An 18,244-nucleotide genomic window follows, 5' to 3' on the forward strand; every position below is an offset into this window, starting at 1 on the left:
AGATGGTAAAACTAAAAGGAGAAGACGGCAGAAACGAGGAAGAGAAACTACTTAGTGAACTTGTGGCGTACTCGTGAAGATGGAATACTTATACTTATACTTATGGCTGTAATAGTGCAATTTTAACTCCTGTAAACCTTCGATAATGTTGAGTTATTTCAGACAGCGGACACGGGTCTGCAGTCTTCACTTTTCGGACGGCAGCTTTGCCGTTCAACCCAAAAATAGCTGGGTTTTTCCACTGTACTAATTATAAAGTTGGACGCTATTCTGGCCGTTTATTCAGGCAACGCTGCGAGTACGAGTGCGTATGTCCAACAAAGCGAGGAACTGCACTTCTCAGCCAATCAAACGGCGAGTTGTTCTAATAAAGCTGTAGTTAGAAAGGGATAGAAGGTGAATACTTACCAGTTCGATACTTCTATTTGCGTCGTGGAGACATGGTGAACAGTGTCGTCTCGTGGCGGGCGAAGACATGGGCGGAGCCAGATTAATTTATTTAACTGAAGGGGAGGGGCCTGATTAATTTATTTAACTGAAGGGGAGCGGCCTGATCAGAGGCCCAGTTCGAAAATTTACAATTTTGTGGAACACGGATGAGTTTTTAGGGGATTAATACATTGTTGATTGGGTAGTAAGAAAAAAACAACAACTGATTTGTATATTCAAACTGTACGTCCAATTCCAAAAGGTTTTTAACGCAGTGAAAAATTTAAAACAGATTACAACAGAACGCAAGAAAGGTCCGATGTGCCGACAGGTGAGTCCAGCACCTGGACTCTTCTATTCGGAAGCCATCCTGGTGTAATAGATGCAGTATGTAGCTTAGCATTGTCTTGCTGAAATATGCAAGGCCTTCTATGAAAAAGACGCCGTCGGAATGGAAGTATATGTTGCTCTGAAGGCTCTGAAATATGCATTTCAGCATTGATGGTGCTTTTCCAGATATGCAGGTTGCACCCCCGTACCATCAGAGATGCGGGCTTTGAACTGAGCGCTGATGATGGTGATGCTGGTTCTCATTCACATACGTTGTTTTGTTTGCGTGACGGAGCTTTAAGCTGCATTTGTGGATGCCTCCTGAGCCCATGCAGCATCCAATATGGAATTCTTTATCACAGCTTCCTCATACAGAGGTGTCGCCAGATTCTTTGAATCTTTTGATATGAATTTATGTACTGTAGATGATGGAATATTTAATGTCTTCGCATGTTTTAGCTTAAAGAACATTGTTCTGAAATCGTTCCACCATATTTACTTCCGGGAGACTCTGCCTCTCCAAGGTGCTCTTTTTATTCTCAATCTTATTACTAACCTGTTGCCAATTAACCACATTAGTTGCAATATGTCTCTCCATCCTTTTAGTCCCACTTACTAGGCGTGTTGCTACCATCAAATTCAAGACGAGCACATTTTCTTCAACATATTAAGAGGTGTTTTTTCCCACATAAACGCCATCTATTCACGCCTTAAAGGGATAGTTCGCCTCTTTTGACATGAAGCTGTATGACATCCCATATTAGCAATATTATTTATGAACATTTTCTTACCCCCTGCTTCATAAATAGTATGGCTAGTATGGGATGTCATACAGCTTCATGTCAAAAGAGGCAAACTATCCCTTTAAATGGCTTGAACTCCCTATTATTAGCTCTGTCACATCTATCTGCAGTGCATTCGAGGAAATGCTCAGATGTCTTCCAGCATATCGAGCATTTGGGGACATTAGCTTTTGAAGCTAATCGTTGCAACTCTTCACTTCTCCTTCTGGATGCTCTAAAACAAACACAATCAGCCGTTTAAACCAAACACCTATGTGATAAGGCGAATGTTTGATTACTTAACTGCTTTTGTTTTGATTTGATTTGCTCAGACAAAAGAAGTTGCCACCATAAATGGGGAGAAGGTGGGTAATGCATCTGAGGAGGAAGAGTCGGAAGATCTGGAGTCTGAGGAAGAGGAACAGCGGCAGCCAGCAGAGGAACCGGTCGCTGCTCTCCAGGAAGCGGTCCAACCCTCTGATCAGGTGGGAGATTACAAGTCACTTTCCTCTTTTCTTATTACCGCGTGTGTTCATTTGTATTCTATGTAAAGTGAACCCCTCATGGAACTTTAGTTGAACTGTTGCGCAACATATTCTGACGATATATACGTGCAGGAAGTAAATTGCGTCAATGCTGCAGACAGGAACAACGTTTTCTGTGCAAAGCTCCTGCAAGCGGTTCAGTTAAATTCTCATCCTGTGCTTTGTAATTCAAGTTAAATGCTGCTGATGGACTTTGTTTACCTTTTGTGGTGGAGATGAAAGATGAGCAAGAGTCCGAAGAATCGGGAGAAGAGGAGGGAGAGGAGGAGGGCACAGAGTCTGACTTGGTAAGACTCTCTCAGCATCATTAATCTACCTAACTTCATCAGAGTATTAGATCTCATCTCATTCCACCTCTAGTGACTGTGGCCTGAGCAGACGTGAGTGTAGTTGAATATCTCGTGATTGTTGTTACTTTCTGACGGTCGCCGGAATGATCTCTGAACGGACTCCCATCTGTCTGCCTCAGAGCACCGAGTCCGGCTTGAAGAAGAAGATGAAAAAGAAAACGAAAGCAGACAGTGCCTGGCTGCGGCCTTCCAGGAAGAGGAAAAGGAGGATGAAGACCAAAGGTGATCTCACACACATGTGGATGTCATTCAGCTGCTCGCCTGTAGTCCTCATGTTGAATGAGATCAGGAGTAAAGCAACATTATTTTATTTGAATAAGATATATAACCTCAAATCAAATCAAATTTATTTGTACAGCACATTTCATGTACAAAACAATTCGAAGTGCTTCACATAAAATAAAAGCATTGAAGCATTAAAAATACATAAAAGAATATAAAGAGAAACAAATAAAATCATTTAAATGAATTAAAAAACAAGCAACAGTCCAGATAAATTAAAAAATATCGTACCTGGCATTAGACTCATCCTCAGAAGGAAATTGAGTCTCGTAATTGTGAGGGTGCCAAGCAGAAGCTCCTGAATAGGTCTGTAAAGACTGGTGTGTATTGTCAAATGAACCGTTTATTTTATTTTTTTTGCTCAGAACTGGAGGCAGTGGTCCAGCCCCAGGCTTCAGCTCATTCCCATGTGCGCGATGACAAGGAATACACACGCATTCTCCCATCCGAGGCTGTCAGCCTCAGCAAGACATCACACAACAAAGGTGAGGGGTTTATCCACATGGCGCCTAACTCACCGTGCCTCTTCAAAGCAAACTCCCATGTCTGCACACCTCACGTAATTCATTTGGACCACGGATTTGAGTCCAAAGCTGGGTGTCAAGGGAGCTTGAAGCAACCTTTTGCACATCAGGCAGGTTTACATTGTTGTGTTCAGAGCAAATAAAGTTCTGGCTCTGAAAGCATGAACGCTTTCTTTTACTATATTTATGTTTCTGTCACGGGGAGAGCCAAAGTCATACTTTCATACTGATGACTTAAGGCGTCGGTATGCTTCTCCGTCGCTGTCCGTCAATCCGACTCCGTGGTCACGCAGAGGCTATTAAACCTTTCGAAGTTCTCCATCGGGATGTCGGATAAGCAAAGCAGTTCACCTCGCGATCAGTAGGCGTTGCTACGCTAGACGACCCAATCTCGCGACGTCAATCGTGAAAGTCGTTGATTGATTGTTTACCTTCCGGCTCCCTTCCACTCCTCACAGTGAACGATGGCGACCGAGAGAGAAAGACTGTGTTCGAAACCGCATACTACATACTACATACTACATACTACATACTTGCATACTCATAAATCAGACAGTATGCAGAGCGTTTACCCACAATGCATTTCGCTCCTACCCGAGCTGAAATCAGCCGGCCTGAAGCTTATTACGATTAAGCTCTAAACTCTGTAAACTTTAGCAACATTTGAAACATTTTCAGGCGAGAAAGTAGTCGTTTAGATCCCCAACGTGTTGAACCTGACAAAATACCGGCTACTTACAATTTTGTTCCCACGAATTCGGCGCTACTAAAGCTAGCCGCAGTGAGCAACGCACTTCCGGTTATTTTCACAAAATAAAATACCCGTTGCCTTTTATCATAGGGAAAGCCATTATGATACAAGTGGTGCTTTTGTTTTGAAAACAGGAAGTGAAGCTACCCTCGTTGTAGCTAGCTTGAAACTGCCGTTTTGACAGGAAATGAAGATCGGCGATGTCACGTTACGTTGCATCTTGGGTAGTTTGAGTATGAGTAGTAACCTCATGATGCATACCCAACATTTCGGAAAATCTAGTATGCATCCGGGAACTTCTTGCTTACTCAAACTCGCATACTAACTCACAAAGTTAGTATGAGTAGTGGGAGTAGTAGGAGAAGTATGCGGTTTCGAACTCAGCCAAAGACTTGTTGGAGTTGGAGCTTATTGATATTGAAATGCAAATGATTTTGACCAAATGTTGACCGGCACACAGTAAACTCTTTCAAAAATGGCGGTGTTGTTGTTCTGAGAGGAAGGAGCTAAACCGGAAAAGTGATTCCGGAAATGATGTTGTTAGCCGACCAATCACAACCCTTGCGTTCTCTGCGAGTCTCTGTCGGCAGAAAGCTCCGTAGCCTTTCCCGGACGACCATAAATCAGGCTTTGTTGCATGCCGAACGCTCCTCTCACCTCCCTCAACTTTAGTCTCTTGCCGTTTTGTCCCACTGCGTGGTACGGTATGTCTCAACACGGCTCTTCTATACTTTAGTAGCGCGCGGGCGGGATATGAGCTTATTATTCCAGAGACACAGACGGGACACAAATTGCCTTTGTATTTATGGATAGAGTGGCGTCTGTGAGTGTTTGGAATCGTGACAAATAACTGTGTCAAAATCCCAACGTGGAGAATTTCTGATTGTGTTTGGTTAAAAGCTTAATCTGTGATTAAAGAGTTCCTTATCTTGATCGGGCTTAGCTCCAGAGGGTTAATTATGTTTCTTTTCAGACTCTTCAGGGTCAACGGTGGAGGAAGCTCAGGAGCTTCCACTGTGCAGCTGCCGCATGGAGACCCCCAAGAGTCGAGAGATTCTCATCCTGGCGGACAGGAAGTGCATGGCCACGGAGAGCGTTGACGGGCAGTTGACTCGCTGCCAGAGCGCCGTGCTCAAACACGAAATGATGCGTCCTTCAAACTCCGTTCAGCTGCTGGTTTTGTGTGAGGACCACCGCAACGGCATGGTGAAGCACCAGTGTTGCCCCGGCTGCGGGTTCTTCTGCAGCGCGGTGAGTTTCAGGGTTAAACTTTTATCAAATCAAATCAAATCAACTTTATTTGTAGCACATTTCATGTACAAAACAATTCAAAGTGCTTTACATAAAATAAAAGCATTGCAGCAGGGAGTGGAAGAAGCATTAAAAATACATAAAAGAATATAAAGAGAAACAAATAAAATAATTCAAATTAATTTAAAAACAAGATAAATTCAAAGATATCGTGCAGATTTCATGCATAGACACATGAGAACAGAAATGTCTTTAACCTGGATTTAAAAATGTCTCCATTTGGTGAAAGTTTAATCTCCACTGGCAGTTTGTTCCACTTGTTTGCAGCATAACAGCTAAATGCTGCTTCTCCATGTTTAGTCTGGACTCTGGACTGGACCAGCTGACCTGAGTCCTTGGATCTAAGAGCTCTGCTGGCTTTATATTCTCTGAACATATCACAGATTGTAAACCATCAGCAGGCTTTTAAAATCTATTCTGTGACTGACTGGAAGCCAGAGTAAAGATTTTAAAGCTGCTGTGATGTGTTCAGATCTCTTATTCCGGGTTAAAACTCCAGCAGCAGCGTTCTGGATGAGCTGCAGATGTTTAATGCTCTTTCTGGGAAGTCCAGTTAAAAGAGCGTTACAGTGATAGAGTCTACTGGAGATGAATGCATGGATAAGTTTCTCCTGGTCTGTTTGGGAGAGGAAACCTTTAATTCTGTTGATGTTTCTGAGATGGTAAAAAGCTGCCTTGGCTGTGGCTGCTGAAAGTCAGATCTGAGTCTATCAACACTCGGTCTTGGTCAGTGGTCAGTTTATGACAAACAGATTTTTGGGCACAACTCTGTAGCTGTTTTAGGTGCCGTCGTATGTGAGGCAAGCGCAGCTTTACTAACACAGATCAAGGAAATAGTATTTAACAGGGGGAGGAAAATGCTTCATTAAGTATTTAACTTTATCTGGTGTGATCATAAGATGGGATTTTAATGTCCCAAGTTGAAATCAGAACTGGTAAAGCGGAGCTCAAACACCTTTGGAGGAAGCGGATTTTCTCCACGGACTGGAAAAAAAATGCCCCTCCAAAAATAAGTAAAAAAACAACAAATACGAGACGTTTTTGCTTGAAATAAGCAAAATAAATCGGCTAATAAAACGCTAACACCAAAACAGGCGTTTAGGATGCACATCAAATCAATCAAATAACGTCCCCATGCAGCGTTACTGCTCGGGATTCCACACCAGTTCTACCACCAGAGAAGTTAAGAATATAACATTTTCTGAGGTCATCTCAGACCCGTCTGTCCTGACCAATCACATTTCTCAGTTCTGGCTACAGACGAACAAAAAGACTGACTTCTTTTTACTTGTTTACACACTGGAAAAAATGCCCCTCCAAAAATAAGTGAAAAAAACAACAAATACAAGACGTTTTTGCTTGAAATAAGCAAAGAAATCTGCCAATGGAACTAGTGAAAATCGGCTTGTCAAGATTTCTTGAAATAAAATGTGATATTTAGGACTTTTGAGTTAAAAGTGATCTTGAAATTAGCTTAAAAACCTCTTCAAATGAAAAAAAAAAGCTTGTTTCATGTGAAATGTGACTCAAAACAAGATGTTTTCAAGACTTTTTCACTTAACAAGATATTCAAGATGTATTGTCCTCAAACAAGTCCCTATATCTGGCTGAAATGGTACTTGTTAGGCAGTTGTGTCTTATATCAAGTGTAATGAGATACTCAATGAGACAAATTTACTTGGTAAGATTTAGATTTTTTCCAGTGCTTTCCTGCTGCTTTTTCCTGTCACCAACGCAGGATATTTTATTATGCTGTGACGAACTGTAAAATCGGGGCTCATTTCAGGTGAAGGCTGTGGTGTTTTTCCAAAAGTCCGCTGACTGACGCTTTGTTTCCCTCTGAGCAGGGGACCTTCATGGAGTGTCAGCCAGATGTCAGCATCTCTCACCGTTTCCATCAGGAGTGTGCCTCCGTGCTGAAAGGTCAGAGCTTCTGCCCCCACTGTGGAGAGGAGGCCAGCAAGGCCAAAGAAGTCACCATTGCCAAGGCCGACACCACCTCCACCGTCCCCCCAGCTCTCGCACACGGGCCGGCCACACCTGGAGCCCCCGAGGGCCGAGCCGACACCACCACTGGCAGGTGAACTGCAAACTCTAGTGCACGGTGCTTGCGCAAGTCTTGAAAGTCTTAATAAGTATGGAATTTTGAAGCACTGTTTTCCAGACCTTGAAAAGTATGGAATTTTGTGTGAAAGTCTTAATAAAGTATGGAAAATAAATGGGATGAGATGTGAGTGAAGAGACTGAATTCTACACACATTCATCCATCCATTCATTTTTTTTATAGATAGTTTTTGTGACACTTGTTTGATGTGAAATTCATGTACTTGTGATTTTCATGTTTTGAAACGTTTTCATCAGTAAAAGCATCATTTACTTGTTCATTGAATACTAGCCTATAAAAATGAACATTTCTAATAAACACAGTTGGTACAATCTCAACCAATGAAGTAGGCAGCAGGCACACAAGTTACAAGTACATAAAGTTAAGGTCTTGGGGAAAAAAAGTATCAGTTTTAAAAAAAGTCTGGAAAAAGTCTGGAATTTTAATTTGGAAAAAGAGTGAGCACCCTGCTAGTGGCGTCTCCTTTAAAAGAATGGAAAAAAAAAAGAAATCGGGGCCTATTTTTTCCAGCGTAAACCGACAAATTTGATGTGTTTTTCAGCTCTTCTTGTTTGGCCTTGGGTGCTGAGGCCAGCGGCAGAGCCGACAGCTCGCTCTCCATTCGCTCCGCTCACGGACTCGACGCCTCGGCCGTTCCTGGGTTTCCCAGGAATGTCTCTCTGCTCACCGGGATGGGAACACCACCCGCCCCGCCCGCTCTCCCCCCGGGAACACCTAAAGAAACTCTAGATAGCATCCTGGTCGCGCTTGACATGGAGAAGTAAGTGGGGCTGCTGGAGGGTCACCGTATTTATCCAAATGACTAAAAAGCCCACAGCTTTCCGAGACAGCCCTTTTTTTTATTTTTAACTGCGTGTTCTTTTATCAGGCCCAAAAAGCTGCGTTTTCACCCCAAGCAACTTTACCTCTCTGCCAAGCAGGGGGAGCTAAAGAAGGTCCTGCTCATGTTGGGTATGTACAGCCCATTCAAGCGTTTCACAAACACATCAGGTTTCTGCACTAGATCATTTTTAGATGTGCGTTTTACTTCAGTTGTTTGAGGTGAAATGTTTTCCTTCCTTTATCTCAGTGGACGGTATTGACCCAAACTTTAAGATGGAGTCTCAGAACAAGCGCACGCCGCTACACGCAGCAGCTGAGGGGGGACACAAAGACATCTGCCACATGCTTGTACAAGTAAGACTCCATTTCAGAGCCGATCCTGGGTTTCACCAGTTCAAACTTCATACTTTAACCCTTTGTTCGGTCTTAACATTCTGTTTACTCCCCTTGTCCTATGGGTCAAAAATGACTCGCCCTACCAAAGCCCCAAAATAAAGCAACTTAATTGAATTTTAAATCCAAAATCTATTTTGTATGATGAAACCACCTGTTATTTATCTATTTAACTCAATTCAATACATTTTTTTATCATGTATTTTTTGTTACACAATACAAAAAGATAATCACCAGTTTTCAGGATTACACTTTTTTTTTTTTTTTTTTACCACAAACCAACAGTTTTCTTGTTTTCTCAGTTTTCTTTTACATAATAAAGGTTTATTATTGCTATTATATAAATGTGAAGTAATTACTTCTGAATTAATTATATTGAATGGGGAAAAAAAGAGTGAACTTTTTTCCGGTGTTTAAATGTTTTTATAATTCACGGGTCAAAAATGATCCATAAGACAATCTTTGTACCCTAGTGGTGGAATAATAAACAAAAATAAAGTATTACTTTTTCTAATGATGGGGTCCCTTTAGTAAAAGTCATAACATTTCATGTTGGAAAAAGATAGTTTAAGGTGTTTTTTCTACAGCTAAACATGGTAGTGGCTCACTTTTGACAACAGGAGGGTTAATGGCAGCAGTTAACGTTTGCTGTCCGCTGTGTGCCGCTTCAGGCTGGAGCGAACCTGGACATGTGTGATGAGGATCAGCGGACTCCGCTGATGGAGGCCTGCGAGAACAATCACATGGAGGTGGTTCTGTACCTGCTGAGAGCCGGAGCCAGCGCCAAGCACAAGGTAACCCTGCACCCAGCTCATCCCGGATATGAGCGGCCTCCGTCCGGAGAGTTTAAAAGATCTGTCAGTTTTTGGGTTGCTTCCTGAAGGAGTGACAGATGATTTAATCACATGAAATGATGAATAAAAGGATTCTCTGTTGCTCTCAGGATGTTGAAGGGTTCACGTGTCTCCACCTAGCTGCAAAGTCTGGCCATTACAAGATCGTGGAGTACCTTTTGTCCACCGGGCTGATCGACATAAACTGCCAGGTCAGTGCGATTTTCATGTTTTTCTTTCAAAACAATTGATATTTTTTTGATGGAAGATGGCTTTTCTTTTCCCCGGAGTGTTAAGGTTCACTTTACAGGAAAAAGTCAGTGCGTATTCAGTGTGATCAACACTATAAAGCAACACCTGCTGATGATGTGTTCATGTATCCTCCGTTGAAGTGAAGGATGTTCTTTTGTTTTACAAATATAATTCCTATTAATGCATAAAGTATTGCTCAGTGTTTAATTGTACAGACAGAGACTCTTCTCACCTGAATCTCAGCAAGGTAAAAGATGAGAACGATAAGAATGTAGTGCAGTTTGATGACTTGGGGATCAGATGGTTGGAATAAGAAGTGATCTCTGTGTTTAAAGTCGCTGTGAAGTTTCAGGCTGTGGCTCATGATGTTTATGTTTATGTTTTTATCAAAGCGACCTACGAATGAAAAAATGTTGTTGATGTTACTGTAAATGTGACTGTGAGCACATTTGACCGGCACTTAAACAGATGCACTCACTTTTTGCAGTTTGTTCTAACGTGGAACACGATTGCTGCAGTTCTAATTGCTAAAGAATTACAGCCATTTGCACTTTGAGTCGGTTTAATGTTAACTTCTGTTAACTTGTTTCTCCCAGGATGACGGAGGCTGGACGGCCATGATCTGGGCCACAGAGTATAAACACGTGGACCAGGTGAAGCTGCTTCTTTCCAAAGGAGCTGACATCAGCATCAGGGATAAGGTCGGCTAACAAGTATTCACACCCCACATGCTTTATGCATTATGTTGGCTACAGAGAAACCTTCTTTAAAGGTTTTCTTGCTCTGAAAATCTTTTATTTGTTTAAAAATGAAAACAAGTCTTGATTAATTTACGATTTTGCAGTGAACAGCATATTGTTGATTTTTGCAGGAGGAAAACATTTGCCTTCACTGGGCGGCTTTCTCCGGCAGCGTGGAGATTGCTGAGCTGCTGCTGAATGCCCACTGCAATCTGAAGGTTGTCAACATCCACGGAGACTCTCCTCTGCACATCGCTGCTCGGGAGAATCGCCTGGACTGCGTCACGTGAGTTATCAAATCAAATCAAATCAAATCAAATCAAATCAAATTTATTTATATAGCACATTTCATGTACAGAACAATTCAAAGTGCTTCACATAAAATAAAAGCATTGCAGCAGGGAGTGGAAGAAGCATTAAAAATACATAAAAGAATATAAAGAGAAACAAATAAAATAATTTAAATTAATTTAAAAACAAGATAAATTAATTTAAATTATATCGTGCAGATTTCATGCATGGACACATGAGAACAGAAATGTCTTTAACCTGGATTTAAAAATGTCTCCATCTGGTGAAAGTTTAATCTCCACTGGCAGTTTGTTCCACTTGTTAGCAGCATAACAGCTAAATGCTGCTTCTCCATGTTTAGTCTGGACTCTGGACTGGACCAGCTGACCTGAGTCCTTGGATCTAAGAGCTCTGCTGGGTTTATATTCTCTGAACACATCACAGATTGTAAACCATCAGCAGGCTTTTAAAATCTATTCTGTGACTGACTGGAAGCCAGAGTAAAGATTTTAAAGCTGCTGGGATGTGTTCAGATCTCTTAGTCCGCACTGGAAAAAAAATGCCCCTCCAAAAATAAGTAAGAAAAACAACAAATAAAAGACCTTTTTGCTTGAAATAAGCAAAAAAAATCTGCCAATGGAACTAGTGAAAATTGGCTTGTCAAGATTTCTTGAAATAAGATGTGATATTTGGGACTTTTGAGATAAAAGTGATCTTGAAATTAGCTTAAAAACCTCTTGTCAAAAAAAGCTTCTTTCATATGAAATCTGACTCAAAACAATTTGTTTTCAAGACTTTTTCATTTAACAAGATATTCCAGATGTATTGTCTTCAAACAAGTCCCTATATCTGGCTGAAATAGTAGTTGTTAGGCAGTTGTGTCTTATATTAAGTGTAATGAGATATTTTCACTAGAAATGAGACAAATATACTTGGTAAGACTTTGATTTTTTTCCAGTGCGGGTTAAAACTCCAGCAGCAGCGTTCTGGATGAGCTGCAGATGTTTAATGCTCTTTTTGGGAAGTCCAGTTAAAAGAGCGTTACAGTAATCTTATTGTTATGACCTCCAGGACAAAAAAACTCCAAATAAAACGTACCGATGCTTGACTTTTCTCGTCATGTTTCCTCAGGCTTTTCTTGTCTCGAGGAGCAAACGTGTTTCTGAAAAACCGCGAGGGGGAAACTCCTCCGGACTGCTGCAGCCACAACTCCAGGGCCTGGGCCGCCCTGCAGGCCAACAGGAGGGAGAGGGACGCCAAGAACTCCAGACTCCGTCAAGCAGAAGAAAAGGTTCTTCACAGGTTGGGAATTTAAGCATGACTGGTGGAGAGAAACATGAGTGGCAGCAGATACGATGCGAGGCCACCCATTCACTGGAACTTCTGCGTTAGGATTTCCTGACTTTGTGTGTCTCTCTGCAGTGACTTATCTTTAGGGCTGGAGCGGGTTCCCATTCCCTGTGTCAACTCCGTCGACAGTGAACCTTACCCCGAAGGCTACAAGTACATTTCTGAAAACTGTGTCACGTCCCCCATGAACATTGACCGGAACATAACACACTTACAGGTGAGATTTTTCAGCTTTTATAAAGAAAAAGGTTGGATTTGGCAGCGTGTAGTGACCAACATTTCTTCTTTTTCTTTCCTCCATCTCTGGTTGATAGTACTGCGTTTGCAAGGAAGACTGTTCTTCAAGTATCTGCATGTGTGGACAGCTCAGTCTGCGCTGCTGGTATGACAAGGTAAGGCCGAATGTCTGCAGAGACAGAGTCCTCGCACTGTGTGCGTTCTACATTTTCACATTATGCTGTTTGTGGATCGCGTGTAGAGCGGCTGCCTGCTTCCTGAGTTCTGTCGCGAGGAGCCTCCTCTCATATTTGAGTGCAACCATGCATGCTCCTGTTGGAGGACCTGCAAGAATCGCGTCGTGCAAAATGGACTCAGGTATTTGAAGGGCAGCTCAACTTGCACCGGAAAAAATCTTAATCTTACCAAGTATATTTGTCTCATTGAGTATCTCATTACACTTAATATGAGACACAACTGCCTAACAAGCACCATTTCAGCCAGATATAGGGACTTGTTTTAATACAATACATTTTGAATATCTTGCTAAATGAAAAAGTCTTGAAAACAAATTGTTTTGAGTCACATATCATATGAAACAAGCTTTTTTTTTTCCATTTGAAGAGGTTTTTAAGCTAATTTCAAGATCACTTTTAACTCAAAAGTCCCAAATATCACATCTTATTTCAAGAAATCTTGACAAGCCGATTTTCACTAGTTCCATTGGCAGATTTTTTTGCTTATTTCAAGCAAAAACGTCTTGTATTTGTTGTTTTTTTAACTTATTTTTTGGAGGGGCATTTTTTCCAGTGTGTAAACAAGTAAAAAGAAGTCAGTCTTTTTGTTCGTCTGTAGCCAGAACTGAGAAATGTGATTGGTCAGGACAGACGGGTCTGAGATGATGTTAGAAAATGTTATATTCTTAACTTCTCTGGTGGGAGAACTGGTGTGGAATCCCGAGCAGTAACGCTGCATGGGGACGTTATTTGATTGATTTGATGTGCATCCTAAACGCCTGTTTTGGTGTTAGCGTTGCTTTAAATAATTATAATTATGATTACAATGAATTGAATTCCAATTGGCTTGAATTGGACTTTATTATTGAAGTGCCTTGAGATGACATTTGTTGTATTTGGCGCTATATAAATAAAAATGAATTGAATTGAATTAAAGATGTTGTGCATCTTCCAGGATCCGACTTCAGCTTTTCAGGACCGGTAAAAAAGGCTGGGGAGTCCGGGCTCTGCAGGACATACCGCAGGGGACCTTTGTCTGCGAGTGAGTTAAAAGCATTTGTGGCTTTTTATTGGTTGCCTTTTGTTTCATTTTCCCCTCGGAATCAGTCCTGTGTTTTCCTTCCATAATTTATGGCTTTTAAATGAGGAAGAAAAGAAAGAAAAAAGAGTGTAAAAGGCAGGTAATAAAGTGTGCTGTGACACATTCACACCCGATTGAAAAAGCTGCTACTCTTACACATGCAGCTGCTGTATCTGCTGCCAGATGGTGGCAGCTCAGCCTGTGAGCGCGGCGTGATTACAGTTCCTGCTTTATTATGCCCCGAAGGGCCGTTACGCCAGTTACCATCCTGTTAATATTTTATGATGGTTACAAAAAACAAATATGAAAAAAAATGCTTGCATTAAGATTCTGTGTGCCATTTAAAAACGGTAGTAAATAAATAAATAAATAAATAAATAAAACATGTTGGTTGACATGAAAGCCCTTTGACATTTAGTCGGTTTAATGTACAAGTTTCCGATCTCAACATCACGCATCGTCTCCAGACTCAATACTTTATCTTAAAGGGCAAGTTATTTATTTATTTTTTAAACCTGGACCTTTTTTCTATCATAAAATACGTTCAGTTTGGTGAAAGTCGGCGTCCTTCGGACCATATTTAGATCACTGGAGATCGGCGTATATCCATATAACGGCAGAGAACAGGGCAGAGACAATACAGCCTCTAAATAAGGCATTATCTGTCTTTATTTCACCAATACTTTAAGATGAATGAACGCGTACTATTGCACTGTTAGCTCAGAGCTGCCGTGTTGTTACAGTCGGCTAACTTCACACGGAGTTAACGGCTAACTGTTATCGATGAGTAGATGAACGTGTTTTTTGCCAGAAATAAGGTCCAGGTTTAAAAAAAAAAAGCCGAACTTCTCCTTTAACTTGAATGTGTTGGCAGGCAAAGTCCATCAATTGAGCAGATTTTGATAACCCTTTAATTTAGTGCGATTTATTTTATTTGAAATACATTATTTGCTTAATATTAAACACTCTGGACTTGATAATGCGTCACAGGGAGCAGGTGAATCTGAAGTTTAGTATTTCCTTCTGAAATAAAGCTCGATCTGAGCCAGCTGCTGACAAGGCCGTCTGCTGTTGAACAGGTATGTGGGTGAGATCATCTCTGAAGCGGAGGCAGAGATGAGGCAAAACGACGCCTACCTGTTCAGTCTGGACGATAAGGTAAAGATAATTAAAGACTTCCTCTGTGGTCATTTTCTTGTTGATATTTCCCCCTCCCATTTAGAATTGTCCTTCCAGCTGTTCGCTGGCATTTTTTTTCCCTTCCTTTTAGTTCAAGCTTTTCACGTCTTTCCCTTCCAGCCTCAAGATCTCTACTGCGTCGATGCTCGTTTCTATGGAAACATCAGCCGCTTCTTAAACCACATGTGTGAGCCTAACTTGTTTGCTTGTCGAGTGTTCACAACACACCAGGACCTCCGTTTCCCACACATTGCCTTCTTTGCGAGTGAAAACATCAAGGCTGGAGAAGAGCTTGGGTAAATTTGGGTTATTATTTCTTTTTTTTTTTTATCAGTGCCGCTTAGATATCAAGTCTCATGTTGAATATCGATGTTCATCAAACATTTGATACTTTGGGTAACGGTGCTACACCAGAGCAACACCTCAAGGACAATGAGCCTTTTTCTGTCATTCATTTCCCAAAACTACCCAGTTGGTAATCTTCTGTGGAGAAAGTAAGTTTCAGAGAAACTTTGGAATGTACAGATGTGGACATTTCTCCATGCTGACGTGAAGTATTAGCATCCGCATCCAAGCAGCATTTAATAACATTTAAAGCGAAATTATCAAATTAAAGGGATAGTTCGCCTTTTTTGGCATGAAGCTGTATGACATCCCATACTAGCAACATCTTTTATGAACATCTTCTTACCCCCTGCTGCGTCCTGTGAGCAGAGTTCCAGCCTCGTTTTGGTGTTGACGAAAGTAGTTCCGGCTAGTTGGCTGGGGTTTAAAAAGTAATGCGTTTTGCTTCTCAAAACAATATGCGTTCAAAAGAGTAATACATTTGCATCACAAAATCGTTCATCGAGAAAAAGTCAGACCTCACAATCGCTTGGCACTATTTTCTTTCCCTTCGTATCACTGCCTGCTGCCGCCTGCCGATAGCCGCGCCTGTTACGGTGTTTGCTGCTCGGTCTGCACTTCGGTCTGCACAGCAGACAGTGATAATATAGTTTTACGAACTATCACGTTTGTTTGTCAAAGAATAAAAGAATAGCAGTTTTTTATTTATTCTCTGTGTTTCAAAGAGCATCAAAGAGACTTTTAATGATGAATCGCTTTATACTGTAAATTTATCACTACTTCCATAAGCTTTACTGGGAAGTAACCAGACTTTAACTTGAACCGCTGTAAAGGTCACAGTGACTCTCAGTAAATGTTGGTTCTGGGGTCGAATTATTACGGATCAATCGTTTTCCCAGCCAGGAAAATCTGATTACGACTGCTTTGAAATTCTGTGCAGACATTCAGCATATGGGACCAGGGATTTTTAATGTTAATAATATTATAATATTTTAATATTAAAAACGCTGCAGGTTAGGCATGAATATCGTTTTTCTCAGCGTTGGCAAACATTTCCGATTTAGACTTTAGACACTTGTTTCATCACCATTTCAGAGATAAATCTTTATTATTATTTTGCTTTTTTTACCCCATCAGATTCAACTATGGTGACCACTTCTGGGAAGTCAAAAGCAAGCTGTTCAGCTGCGAATGTGGCTCCTCCAAGTGCAGGTACTCGTCGGTGGCCATGACGTCCCTGCAGGCTGACAGCACACCGGAGGACCAGCAGCAGCCCACCGCATCGCCTGACACCAGCTCTTCCAACAGCCCCTCCAGCCCTTCCTAAAACCCCCCCACACACACACACACCTACACATAAGACAGACGGGGTTCCCTTTCCTGCCCCTCCTTGAACCGTTATCCGTGAACTTGTACTGTATCTCCACTTTTCTTTCAAAGCAAGGACCACCCCTCTCCATGGCAACCTGTAAAACTTTATCACACCAAACCAGACGCACAGTCGAATCCCAGAGATGTTACCGTTTGGAGCAACGTTACATTATGAACAGCAAACACCACAGAGACAATAAAAAAAACAAAAAACAGTCATATGCTTCGTACATACCTTTACTGGGATGGAGAACTGTGTATTTTGTCTTCTTTTCCTTTTTTCTTTTCTTTTTTTTCCCCCTGAAGATACTTAATTCACATTGTCGTGATTGTGGAATTTTGGGGAACTGCCCAAATTCTTAAGACGACCTAAAACGCACAACTGGGTGTTACTGTTTTGACCCTTGGCCGTCATTGACCATGAACCATTCCAGCAAAATGAGCTGATCACTATGGAGCGCGATGCCACCTTTCCGTGTCATTTCATCTTCCTCCTAGTGTTTGAAAAGAACATGTTCGTCCCTCTTTAACCAACACAGCTGAAGACCTGTTGTTGGATATACACCAATTATGTAAAAGGCAAAAGTGGGCTCCTTTTTTTTAAAAAAAAATTGTCCAACTCAAAGGGGGAAGTTCGGCTTGTCTGGAGGAAAAAGACGCTGAACCATCCCCTCAGAAATGAGGCGTTTCTGGTCCAAATAAAATTGTCCGACCTTTTTAAATCAAAGTTGTTTAAGGGGATTGAAAGTGTCGGGAGTTTTTTTTGCCACATTTGTGAAGCGATTAAATTGAAAATGATTTAAGAAAAAAAAAAAAGAGAAAAAAAATGGTGCTGATAACGGTTTTTACGTTTTTGTTTTAATTTTTATTACCCAAGTGAACATAGTTTGTAAAATAAGAGGATGTTTTTATGTTTCTTTTTTATGTTTAATTTTATCTCCAGTTTTCTAATCGTAGTTACCGTAGTTAGCTTTTAATTTTCCTTTCACGATTCTCGCTGACACAAGCCAAACCGTCACTCGAACAGTTAGGAAAGCAGTGACTGTTGTGCAAAGTCTTGAAGGGTGTCGATGGAAAAAAAGAGGCTGATTCAAAATGCATTAAGTTCTGTTACATATTTCTGGACCGTGAACCATCCATCTGATTGGTTGTATCTTTTTCAATAAATTTAATACTATAATGCATTTATCCTGAGGCACTTTCCTCATTGCAGCCTGCCTGAAGGTGAAGCTGAAGGTGTCTTTCATTTTGCAGGAAGTCCTCAGATCCAGGGATGTGATTTGTGCTTCCCTTCCGACTCCAGACAGATTGAGTGTTGGCAAACTTTGAGCGGGGGTGACGGGCAAAATGGCTGCGAGCTATGTGAAGGCAGCAGCTACTGTGTTAAACTGACCTCAAAGGCTTCGTCTCTATGCTTTGAAGCGTCGACTGACGTGCTGCCAACACGTTTGGGGTCAGGAGCGCACAACAGGGTTGCAAAGGCTGCAGCGTCCTCCGAGCAGCTGCTGGCTATAAAATAATGATGATCCAAAAACGGCTTCACGTGTAGATTAATCCAGCAGATGGTTTACAGTGTTTGTGTTACATTATTCCCCAAATCTGTTACATTAGGACTTTACTGTCCCACTCACAAAGGAACATCCATCCATCCATTTTCTATACCTGCTTAATCCGTTGCTTGGGTCGGAGGGGGGGGGGGGGGCTGG

The 18,244-nt window shown here is 41.5% G+C and overlaps 1 protein-coding gene across 2 annotated transcripts in view; it reads left to right on the forward strand.

Moving 5' to 3' along the window:
- ehmt1b (euchromatic histone-lysine N-methyltransferase 1b) overlaps positions 1-16,676 on the forward strand; it is a 33,524-nt gene extending 16,848 nt beyond the window's left edge. The window contains exons 6-26 of one of the 2 annotated variants that reach the window (XM_075455340.1): positions 1,874-2,026; positions 2,260-2,373; positions 2,556-2,658; positions 3,084-3,203; positions 4,967-5,244; positions 7,152-7,384; positions 7,971-8,189; positions 8,298-8,380; positions 8,499-8,605; positions 9,316-9,438; positions 9,588-9,689; positions 10,326-10,430; positions 10,601-10,755; positions 11,892-12,062; positions 12,183-12,327; positions 12,425-12,502; positions 12,589-12,704; positions 13,518-13,604; positions 14,723-14,801; positions 14,943-15,118; positions 16,305-16,676. In XM_075455340.1, coding sequence (XP_075311455.1) covers positions 1,874-2,026; positions 2,260-2,373; positions 2,556-2,658; positions 3,084-3,203; positions 4,967-5,244; positions 7,152-7,384; positions 7,971-8,189; positions 8,298-8,380; positions 8,499-8,605; positions 9,316-9,438; positions 9,588-9,689; positions 10,326-10,430; positions 10,601-10,755; positions 11,892-12,062; positions 12,183-12,327; positions 12,425-12,502; positions 12,589-12,704; positions 13,518-13,604; positions 14,723-14,801; positions 14,943-15,118; positions 16,305-16,494 — 2,937 coding nt within the window. In that variant the 3' untranslated portion in view covers positions 16,495-16,676. The remainder of the gene's footprint in view (positions 1-1,873; positions 2,027-2,259; positions 2,374-2,555; positions 2,659-3,083; positions 3,204-4,966; positions 5,245-7,151; positions 7,385-7,970; positions 8,190-8,297; positions 8,381-8,498; positions 8,606-9,315; positions 9,439-9,587; positions 9,690-10,325; positions 10,431-10,600; positions 10,756-11,891; positions 12,063-12,182; positions 12,328-12,424; positions 12,503-12,588; positions 12,705-13,517; positions 13,605-14,722; positions 14,802-14,942; positions 15,119-16,304) is intronic. The other variant, XM_075455341.1, reaches the window with a different exon arrangement.
- Positions 16,677-18,244: the final 1,568 nt, after the last annotated feature.

Source organism: Odontesthes bonariensis, chromosome 22 (genome assembly GCF_027942865.1).
Source record: "Odontesthes bonariensis isolate fOdoBon6 chromosome 22, fOdoBon6.hap1, whole genome shotgun sequence".
Taxonomy (NCBI): Eukaryota; Metazoa; Chordata; class Actinopteri; order Atheriniformes; family Atherinopsidae; genus Odontesthes; species Odontesthes bonariensis.